General features: G+C 41.3%; 1 protein-coding gene across 1 annotated transcript in view; it reads right to left on the reverse strand.

The window, feature by feature from the left end:
* The window catches only part of LOC108576753, a 110,210-nt gene that overhangs the window by 47,805 nt on the left and 50,268 nt on the right, over nucleotides 1-12,137 (reverse strand). Inside the window, exons 3-4 of the mRNA XM_017939809.1 lie at nucleotides 7,046-7,087; nucleotides 1,143-1,329 (exon numbers count right to left, since the gene is read on the reverse strand). Coding sequence (XP_017795298.1) covers nucleotides 1,143-1,329; nucleotides 7,046-7,087 — 229 coding nt within the window. The remainder of the gene's footprint in view (nucleotides 1-1,142; nucleotides 1,330-7,045; nucleotides 7,088-12,137) is intronic.

A 12,137-nucleotide genomic window follows, 5' to 3' on the forward strand; every position in this document is an offset into this window, starting at 1 on the left:
GCGGCAATTACCCAACCATTAAGAATTTAACACGAGCGTACAGTACACGAGTGGGTGGAAAGGCATCTTTGTCGGCGGGGTCTTTCAACGAGAGAGGTCTTTCGCCCTCGGGGAATTGCACCTGTCGAACAATGTCCGCTCGTTACGAGCACAGGTCGCGGGTGTTTGTCAGCAACAGCAACGACCGCTCGAGACAAAGAGCAATTAATACCGGGTGGTCCGATTCTCTGACGACGGTATTGGCCATGAGAGGATAAAGCATCGATGTTGGTGAGCGGAGCTGCGCGCGATTTGCCAGCCGACAAAAACGTGAACGCTTCCGTGTTCTCGTTATGCACCGCGGGACGCGACAGCGGGTTCATTTAGACCGGGGCCATTAGGAGCGCGCGGGCAAGATCCGCGCCCGTGAGCCCGTCAGCCGACCGCATTGTGCGCTGAATAATAAAGCGCGCGATATCGAACCGCGGAGTTTCGATGCTTTTGTGAGAAATTTCGCGGCGAATGGAGCGATTCTAACGTTGAAAGCATTGTTTTCGGAAGTTTGCCTTTTTTTTCTTTCTTTTCGAGGATTTTAATTGTTCTTCGAGGAGCTGTGCCTAGATGGAGAGTCGAAAGACAGGATAGTAGATTGGGGGATGTTTTTCTTTTTTTGTCATTAGTGAGAAGTGACAAGGAGATGTCGAGAATTTTGAAATCTCGATCGGGGTGACTTTTACGTGCATTCGATCCCGTCAAGTTTTTAAACTTTCAAATTCCTCAAAGTATCTTTGAAATCTCGGTTGAGTTGGCTTTTAAAAATTCTTAAATTTGCGAATTTCTGGAATTATTTAAATTTGCAAATTTCTCAACTCATCTGAATTTCCAACTCTTCAAATTCTTAAATTTTCAAATGCCCCAAATAATCTCTGAAATCTCGACAGAGAGTCGGCTTTCAAAAATTCTCAAGTTTCTCAAATCATAAAAATTTAGAAACTCCTCGAATCGTCTAAATTTTCAACTTCGCCCCGCCACAAAATTCCCACAAAACGACGTAAAACTCGAGCCAGTCGCGTTTCACGGAAACCACTTGGCCGCGTCGAGCAAAGGAACGCGTGTTCGCGTTCAAACAAGATTAATTTTCAACGTGTGTGTCAAACTCTCACCTATCGGAGACGCGGTGTTGGCTTCCCGCAGGCTGACAGTTTCCGGTTCAACCGCCGCTTCATCTTCCTCGATCAATGGTGGCGGTGGTGCTAAGGGTCGCGATTCGTAACCCCAATGCTGTCGAAAAGCACGTGCGCCGCCGTCCAATCGAACACGTGGCAGCTCGACGAACATCGCATCCCCCAACTGAAAAGAAAATTCGTTGGAACCTTTCAATGCCAACATTTCTTCCCAACAGAAAATTCACAGATGTACAAGGAAACGACGAGGGCAAAAAGAGAAAATATAATCACATTACTATCACACAATTACGTGCAGTTTCCATTCTCATCCAGCACACACGGTGTCCATCAATTTTCACGAAAATCACACATCACTATTATTGAAGCATTGCCAATTATTCGAGGTGATCTATCATTTCAGCCATTGTTCCTACTAATGAACAATGTTATAACCTGAAATTTCGTTTTGAACAAAACTCGTTCATATTCTACTTTCCAACTGACGTAACGTATACATTTTCGTCGTTTAAATGGCAAAGTTACGAAAATGCAAAAATTGCAATTTTTCGGGAGAGAGAAAAATCACTGCCAATTAAAGAGGGTTTCGCTTGAAAAAAGACGAATTTTGCCATTTCTGGTATTGCATTTCAGATTAGGATTCCAAAGTAAATTTTTTAATTTCTAAGTAGATAGTTGGCAAAAGTGTGTCGAACATTATGAAAATTATTTTAAAGAAAAATTTGTAATTTTCCATGGGAATTTTCAAGATGACCCAATAAAGTCACCTTTGCATTAATTTTATCCACTATCTATGCAACACAGCACTATACACTTAGGCAATTTTATCACATTACACGTTGATGAGAGATAATAATAAAGTAGTGTATTTAGCTGAAATTCGGAAAAATTGCAATTTCCTAATTTTACCATTCGAACGATTACAATCTACGATCACTCTAACCCGCTAAATCTTCTAGAAAGCTTGTCAGAAGTGTTCGGACATGGCAATAGCTGGGCACAATTGGCAACGCGTTAATTCACTCATTGCCCGGGACACTCACGTAACCCCGAATCACGTCCATTTCGGTGGAGTAGATTGACGAGACGTCCGCGTCTAATTGTTCCTATCAATGTCACGGCTGATGTCATCGAACGAGGAGAAGAGACAGAGCGTTACTACCGGTGGTCCTCCGCGAGTGATAGAAAGAAACGGACTCTTTTCGCGGGTAAAAAAGAGAGGGTGCAGCCACTTCGAGTCTCGCAAGAAGCTGGACAACGACTGGACCGTGTCCAGTTTATCTTAAAATACTGTAGATTGACCTGACGACATGCTGACGTCACTAATTAGAGCTCGTTGAACGCGGTGTGCAACGCGTGAAATCCAGAGTGAGATCGTTTCTCCGTGGCCCGGCCCTCGTTCGTTCCTCACTCGAAACTGTTAACCCCTTTGCGTTTTACGGACGAGATATCTCGCGGCGCGGTGACGTTCGCGGTTTCGGACGGAGTATCTTGTGTGAAGAGTGAATGACACTGCTTTGAGAGATATTTCGTCGAATGTGTCGCGAGATATTTCGTTAATAGAGTTGCGAGTTATCTCGTCCGAAGCGTCGCGAGAGTTATCGTCGGAAGTGTCGAAAACGTCGCGAGATATCTCGTCCGAAGCGTCGCCAGAGTTTTTGTCGAAAGTGTCGAAAAGGTCGCGAGATATTACGTCCAAAGCGTCGTAAGATTTTTCGTCGGAAGTGTCGAAAACGTCGCGAGATATCTCGTCCGAAACGTCGCGAGAATTTTTATCGAAAGTGTCGAAAACGTCGCGGGATACTACGTCTAAAGCGTCGCGAGATATTTCGTCCGAAGCGTCGCGAGATATCTCGTCCGAAGCGTCGCGAGATATCTCGTCCGAAGCGTCGGCAGAGTTTTTGTCGAAAGTGTCGAAAAGGTCGCGAGATATTACGTCCAAAGCGTCGTAAGATTTTTCATCCAAAGCGTCGCGAGATATTACGTCCAAAGCGTCGTAAGATTTTTCATCCAAAGCGTCGCGAGATATCTCGTCCGAAGCGTCGCGAGATTTTTCGTCGGAAACGTCGCGAGATATTACGTCCAAAGCGTGACGAGATATCTCGTCGCCGAACGACACCACGAGATATCTCGTCCACAAATGCGAACGGGTTAATAGAGAGATGAAACGAATAAATATCGTTAAACGAGAGACAGACAGAGACGAGAGATTGTACGAATGGTAAATTATTAATTTCGATTTGTTTCGCACGCTTGACTACCCGCATCGTTTTGCTATTATTTGCCAATTATCGCCCTCTAACGAATATTCCAGCCCGCACATTCGACGAAATGAATGTTTCGCGACGATTAGAGTGTTTGGGATCGAGCGAAATGCTGTTTGACTTGGCAATGAGCGTGCGCGGTCTGGATATGGTTTCGGGGATTTTTCTGCAATTCAGTACACGGGGGGACAAGGGGTAGATTGATGAAAATTGCAGCTGTTTGGCGAAAGTACGGGGTGGTCTGGCGGTTAGTGGTTTCGCGGTTCGGTGTAAATGTGAGGTAATGTATTGTAGCGTGGTAAACAGCGTCATGTTAGTTTGCAGATTTTATTCCGTTCGGCTAGTAGCCTTTAGAAGCGTCCGTGAAGAAGAAAAGTGTAAACGAACCTACATATATAAGTATGTTACGATTTCAGTATTTCATTCAATGTTACTTAGAATACAAAATTCGATTTAAAAAGAAAAAGAAAGAAACCTGGACTAGTATCGTAAAACTTTGTTAGTAAAAACTTATTCCAAATTAAAATGGTCCCTTTAATCCTCGAAGTGCTGGGTCAAATATGACCCAATATCAAAAGTTTCTCATATTCAAACGAAACCACGATTTTTTATTTTACCGGGCACTATATTGCTCAAAATTGTACAAAGTAACGAACATTTATAATGTAAGGAGAGAAGATTCGTGGCTCTGTTTCCACATTTAATAGCTGGGTCAAAGGTGACCCAGCCATCCGAAGATTAGCCTCTAACTAAAACGTCTTTATTTTTGCTGTTATAGTCTGCGTCACAATATAGAGTGGTCGTAAAAATGATCAGGAGCCAAAGTAAATATGTTTCGAGTGGCAAAATAACCAAATTGACAGAAATAAGGGTGCTCCATGATTTTTAGCATAAAACAAACTTATCAGAAATATTAATTATTAAATATCTCAAAATATTAAGTATCTCAAAATATCGAATATTAAATACCTCAAAGTAAAGAAAAATGAAACTACACCACGTTAAAAATAGAAAAAAGCAAAGAAAAGCAGGTTAATTATTGTCACCGCGTAAAGGCTACATGTCGCGAGCACTCTTAACCCTTCAACCGAATAATTCCACAGCGAAACCGTTAAAGAACAAGAAGCACGCGTCAGCGATCGATCGCGGTCGAACGAGCGTTAACTGTAATTACCAGGCGGGTGCGAACGAGCCAATGAACGCGTTCAATTACACGATCCCGTATTGGTCGCGCGGAGCATTGACGTGCAACAATCTGCTGCACCGCCAATTAGTATTTGCATTCTTCTCCGACGATGATTTCTGGCCCGGCAGAGAATACGCGACCCCGTTTTCCCTCGAGCTGCTCCATTAGAGCAATTGCGCTCGACACTAATTCCACACACTTTGCTCTCGTGCCCGCTTTCCCTCGTTTCACGTCTCCGCAAATGTTCCACCATCTTTTCGCGATTCAGCTACCCGCGAAAATTTCCGCGAAATTTCCGCTCATTGTCGATGAAATCCCGCCTCTCTGATTGCCCTATTGTGATCCGGAGAAACGTCCACCATCGTCGGTTCTCTTCGATCTCCGACACGTTTCGTCGAATAATTTCTACGAAATCGACGATTTTAGGAAAATTAAGCTTCCTCGGTTTAGAAAGTATTTCAGGTAATGAAAAATTTATCTAAAGAAGGATTGATTCAAAGGAAAACTGGTCCAAAGGAAAATTGATCCAAAGGAAGATCGATGCACAGAAAGATCGATCCAAAGAAAAATTGATCCAAGGGAAGATTGATCCAAAGAAAAAATTGATCCAAAGGACGATTGATCCAAAGCAAAATTGATACAAAGGAAGATTGGCCCAGAGCAAAATTGATCCAAAGGAAGATTGGTCCAGAGCAAAATTGATCCAAAGGAAAATTGACCTAAAGAAAAAATTGATCCAAAGGAAGAGTGATCCAAAGGAAAATTGATTCAAAGGAAAATTGATCTATAGGAAGATTGATCCAAAGGGACATCGATCCAAAGCAAAAATTGATCCAAAGGAAGAGTGATCCAGAGGAAGGTTGATCTAAAGCAAAACTGATCCAAAGGGACATCGATCCAAAGGAAGAGTGATCCAGAGAAAGATAGATCCAAAGCAAAATTGATCCAAAGGAAGATTGGTCCAAAGCAAAATTGATCAAAAGGATCCAAAGAATCAATCACTCTTAATGAACCAAAAATGTATTTGGGTCCAAACTGACCCAGGCATAGGCGCCGTCTGATTCCAACCGTTAAAGGGGTAATACGGGAACTTCGACTCAGTATTTCACTTTGAAAGCTTCCAAGTTCGTAATAAAACACAAACCTGAAGTAACGGCTTCTCCAACTTTCCAACAGCAGCAAACCTAACGCACAAATATCCCGCGATAAATACCAACAGAGTCGAAAAAATTGAGAACGAAAGAGAACGAAATTGTCGCACAAATAGCGTGTAAAATGGCAGAAGCAAGCGCGACGAACTACGTGCATGGGAAGCAAACAATATCTCAACGTGGACGAGCCTTATGAGCGAGGACACGGCGAGCGCAAGAAGAGCTTCGAGGTGCACGAAGAACAACGAGAACTGTCGTGGACAAAATTGTATTACGTGGAAACGCGCGGCTCAAAAGGACGAACATTGGCCAGTCGTCTCGACAAATTCGTACCGGCAACGTCCGTGAACAGACAACAGGAGGGACAAGTGGCGGCCTCCTCTTTCTTGCTAATTCGATCTTTCTGATTTCACCCTTCCACCTTCGTTTCGCGTCCCCTTTCGTTTCCGTCACATCGCGACTCGGAGGAAACAATTAGTCACGACCCTTTGAACTGTGAATTCGCTGATTTCGAAGACAGTCGCTGAGTTTTTCGAGGGAGAGACGAGAGGAAGGGTTGGAAGATTCCAAGATCTTTTGAAGATTTGTGCTGTTGACGCTTTTTGAGATGGATTTTAGGTGATTTAGAATAATTGCGTTATTGTTTCGATGAGGATATTTTTTAATCGAGATGATTGTATGTGGGTTGTTTGCTGTGAAAGTGGAGTATGTCGATTTTTGGAACAAATTGAGAAAATTAATTTAATGCAATTTATTTTCAAATATTCGTATGCTTTGATCAATTGAGAATTCGTTTGTAAACGACATTGGATGACCATTTATTACGAAAACGGTAAAAGTCCATTTTCAGTAGTTTAATTAAAAAAAATATGAAAATGATGCAGTTATTGCCTTACGTAGCTTCTGTGCATCACATTCACATAACGATCCAAAAGGACAAGCACTAAGTAAATAAGTAAATAAATATTAAGATGAAACATGTTTAATAATACAGTAAAATCCTGAAAAAATCTCAGCAGGTAAGCACTAAACGGTAGCGGAGTAAACGTGTAACATTTTCTACTTGCTTGTACTACTTTGATGATGTGTAACATTGAATTGCTCTAAGCTCACTAACAAGCCTAAACTTCAACGTGAAAATATCACAGCAGGGAAATGTGCAAGTTATACAAACATATGAGGACAACAAACACGACGAGACATAAAGTGACGAAACGTGAGCATATTAGAGTGACACACACACAACACTTTGAAGACGAACACACATGATAAAGAACAAACCTTGTTGTGAGACTTGAACATACAGGCGGTCCCGGCGAACAGCTGCGTCCAAGGAAACATACAAATTAGTTACCAATCGTGCCTGCTTAATTACGTGTTTAGGCAGATATCCAAAGAGATTCGGAGATCTCTTTGGATTCGGCGCTTTCCTTAGCTAACGAGGGAAGTTGTTAATTTTTTTTAAATAGTAAATTTAAATTAAAATCGTTCGAGAAGTCATTTAAATCGTATAATTTAGGTCACCATAACAGGCCACCCACACATCATACATTTACTACGAATAGTAAGAAAATCCAACGTATTCGAATGTCCAATTCATATTTCAGAAGGGTTGAAACACAAACATAGTCTATATCGGCCGAATAGAGAAGTTCACATTGATATTGTCTATTCGAAAAATTCGTTCAACTCGCACGATATTAATTTTAAATTAATTGTGCATATCTCTTCATTCAAGAACTCTCCTAACGCCACGAAATCTCTCGAAACTTCAAAGAAAACTCCTAATTTTCATAAAATTCTAATTCTCCTAAATTTCCCTCTTTCCTAATTTCCTAATTCACCTAAATTCTAATTTCCCAATTTGTAATTTCCCAATTTGTAATTTCCCAATTTGTAATTTCCCAATTTGTAATTTCCCAATTTGTAATTTCCCAATTTGTAATTTCCCAATTTGTAATTTCCCTAACTCTCCCAAAATTCCCAAATTTTCAAATACCCCAAAACCCAGCTCCACCGTCGAGATCAAACCCATCACAAAAAAATCTCCATCGTACATTCATCAATTCCATCCCACACGAACAAAGAAAACTACAAAAATTCAATCTACTCTCTCTTTTGTCTGAAAAACTTGCCTCGAACTCCAATTCATCGACCGTGAAAAACAGTTCCGCTCTTTTTGTCCACCGGCCTATTGGATCTCGCGTGTCAGAGGTTCTCCAGCGGAACGGGCATGATCGACAACGAGCCCGTACCTCGTTACAATGTGCACGTACACGTGGTATCGCGCGGGGATGGGAACTATAATTAATTGGCCGCTGACGAGGATAACTAATGTCCGGAGACGAGGGCGAAATTAATCGAGTGGTATTCGAAGCGGTATTACGATCGTCATTATTACCGGGTATACGTTTCGCGGTGTCGTAATCCGACCGATTCCGATGCGTCCCGTGCCCGCTTATAATCGTAATTAATAAATCGACCAGCTTCGACGCGACACGACGCGGCGACACCACGGTTCTCTCGAATCGATACGCGGCGGTGGTTAAACCGCGCGCGGATTCAGAGGTTCCCCGTGTGAAACGACTTACAGGAGATCGAGACCAGGTCTGGTTCGACGTTTCCCGTTTTTGCCATCGCGATTACGCGATTGGAATAAACGAGAAAACCAGAGGAAGATTTTATACTGCGATTATCTGGAACCATGTTCCATTAGCTCGGGTAATTTAACCCTTTCGCTGTCAAGTATGTACAGGACGGGTTTGGATCTAAGATTGTCCCGAGTTTATGATAAGATAGGAATCTGCTATTTTTGAGAAATTTAGTGTTTTAATTTCTTTGCGTGTGTTTAACTCTACGACCCTTTCGTTACTATTGGCGCCTATAGACGTTAGGTATGGAGCCTTTTGACGAATTTTGTCCTTTACGCACTTCCACCTTAATTTAACGAATCGAATTTTAAAACGGTACGCAGATCATTCTGAACGCTAAAACTGCATTCGATCTTTCCTAAATAAATATTAAAGTTCGTGAGAAAACTCACCGAATTAATCTACACACCTAATACCCGAAGCACTGAAAAGATTCTCTTAACGATCGTAAACCACGTAAAGATTAAATCAGCTACGATCATAATGGGTGTCCTAATACCTGCAAACAGCAGTGCACATAATGCAACTTTCACTCTAAGATTACCTTAAACACACTCACGAAGCGAAAGGTTCGCTGAAATCCAAAACGGGTATTACCCAGAAGAAAAAAAGGTACACCTAACGTAACAGAACCATCAAAGCTGTAAAAAGAAAATGTACAATTTTATCGGCGAAAAACCAGAATCGGTACGGAGTCAAGATCGAGAAAGCAACTTTTCTCATCGAACCGGAGGAACAGGACAAACACGTGATCCCCGATCGAACTAGTATCGAACACGTCAATCATAAACTTTCTTTCCAGAAGAGCGAGGGGCGCTCTCCTAGAGACATTTTACGCCGGGTTTATTGCCCGTTTGCAATAAGATTTCCTCCTCGCGATTCCGACCTTTGTGAACGCGTCTGTTCGAGAGAGTCCACGAGACGCTGCTGCTGCTGCCTGCCTGCTACCTAATTCGATCCACACGATCGACTCGTTCCGATCCGATTACGTTCGTGAGTACACGTACGATCTTCCGTCGATAATCGATCTGTCAGTAACGGCTAGAATCGATTCGCGTCCCGGAAGTCTGTCGATGATAATGGAGCACGTACACGCCGTCTTTTCCACGCGCGCCCGCTACCCTTCCTCATTCCTGTATCGTTGCCTTCGTCGTTTCACCGGCGGAATCGAGAAAGTTTCGCTTGCCACGAAACAGAAAAGAAAAAAGAAAGAAGAAGAAGAAGAAGAAAAAACCCGACGTCAATGAAACGCGGACGCTTTTGAAGGCTCCTTTTAAGGCTCTTTTATGATTGATACCGTTCCGGACATTATACAATTTTCCCTGAATAGCTAGCTCTGGCTACCTGAAAGGTAATACAGGCCGGTGCAAAAGTCGCTTTCTGCTTTTTCTATTATTGCGTCGTGCGGAAAGTTTTTTCGTGAAATTAAATATTTCTGATTGAAATAATTTGTATAATTTTGTCAATGTGTTAGACTAGCGTTCACTTCGCGAGGATATAAATTGGAGTTTGTGAGAGAAAGGGAGACGCGGATGAAGCTTCGCGGTGCAAACTTCGTTTACGTTCGAAAAAAATCGTGATCGTTGTTTAGTGATCTGTTATACTTTGGATTATATTTAATACTGTTTCTTAAAAATGGGTACCACTATCACTATAGAGTCATAACAGCGAATTGGATGTCCGTTACCATTAGCAACTTCGTTAACCATTCCCTTCGTACTTCGTATTTCTGCCATAACTCTTTAACGAAGCTTCAAACGACCTATGTTCATACAACATTTCCTTCTTACCTATACCCATAGAACATACTGGCGAAGTTTGACAAATTTTGATCGGAAAAAACTGGGACACCCGGTATGCATAAATTACAAGTTTTCGACAGATTTCTCTCTAGTTTTCTGATAAAAACGTGTATGAACTTTTGAATAACTATGTATTAAACTTAAAATATTCTAACGCAAGTTGTAGAAAACAAGCCCAGAATCTATTCGTTACTAAAAAGATTATTAATAACACATTTTCAGATTATCTATAGCTTTGCAAACAATTTTGCCTGACGAGAAGAAATTCTTTGTTCAACGCTAAATTTAATAATTAATACCAAATGATATACCTATTCCAACGTAACTTTATAACAAAAGCTCGAAACTGCATAATGATGAATTCGCAACACAGTTGCAAGACATTTACATCGAGCTCTTAGCAGGACAAATTTACGAACTTTTTCGAGCAACACAAGTCGTTTCATCGCTTACTTGCAAGTGTAACTTTAAGTCGCATACACACTTGTAATAACGCGTTGTCGGCTGAGCTCGTTCGACAACTTTGACGCGACAGTTTGCATAGAAATCTGCAATCTCGTTGCACGATATCAAAGCACGACACGGATGTTACGTATATCGCTTCGACATGATCTACAGAATGCCGGTTTTTTTTCTGCAAAAAACATCAAAGGGCGCTCAATGAAATTGCGCGCTATATGGATGTATCCTCTGCAAATCGATACGAGCACTATCCAGGGAAGTTTACGTTTGTCTGGAAGAGCTTATGGAAAACCACGAAGAAATCGGGAAAATGTTGTAAATACGCGTATCGAAGAATCGATCGAATGCAACTGTGAATTTGTCGAGTTTCACGTTTCCCTGGCGTTTCGTGAAAAAGTTTGTTGGAAACTCGCTGTAATATACTTGCAAACGCATTACGAGAGCATTCATTCCACGTACACAAAAATCCACATCTTTAAGACTTAACCTTTTAATATTTAAAAAATTGTTTGCACATATTTCAATTTTGGAAACATCTATCCACGTAAGAATGTCCAAAAAATGGGAATTCAGGGCGATTTTACGATACTTTCATATAAACATAAAAAATTGTCAAAGGAGAATTTAGAAATGAGTAGATACTCAATTGCCTATCCATTCCAGCCGAAAACAAATTTTTCCAGAGATAAATCAGAAAAAGCTTTTGCACCCTGTGTTACCTTCGCAATTTATTTATTCAGCCTCACAGCCATCAATTTCACTTGGTTTACAATAACCCACGTTTCATAAAACTATCTTATTCTCTCTCTCTCTCTCTCTCTCTCTTCCATTCATATTCCCCCGTACTCTACTAACTTATCGCCCTACTTATTACCCATTAATTGTTACCCCTCCCTTATACTTTAATATTCTCTTTGCTGTTCTCAGCCACTCTCTCTTTTTTCTTTTCTTTTCTTTTTCAGCTTCTCCATCCTGATATCCCTGCCTAATAATATAATAATAATAACGTATAATAATGTAACAATACCCTGTGTCAGCTGTTCACAGAAAATAGTGACCTAACAATTTTCCAAGCAGAACTCCAAAGAAACTTTCCCCGTCGAATAAAAAACTCCAGGAGAAATGAAGAGAGTATCCAGAAAAGTATCCATAATTAAATCAGCCGTGATAAATAACCGAAAAACTTTTTACACGTGTATTTCGAAGAAGTTCCATTCGAAGTTCCCTGATTTATTAGGAGTTATACATCAAAAGGTAATTTCTTGTTTCTCGAAGAGTGAATCACGGCATTGCTCGCTCCCTGTTCCGTCACGAGCACCGCAGAAAGATTTATTATCGTGCTTCGTATACGCGAGTGAGCCAACCTTCGCGTACACTTTTGTTGCGAGAATTCTTTGCGGAAAGTAGATCTATTCCGCGGTATAATTTGCGGGCCACGTTCTCCTTCCGCGTAACGAT

Source organism: Habropoda laboriosa, unplaced genomic scaffold (assembly GCF_001263275.1).
Source record: "Habropoda laboriosa isolate 0110345459 unplaced genomic scaffold, ASM126327v1 scaffold447, whole genome shotgun sequence".
Taxonomy (NCBI): Eukaryota; Metazoa; Arthropoda; class Insecta; order Hymenoptera; family Apidae; genus Habropoda; species Habropoda laboriosa.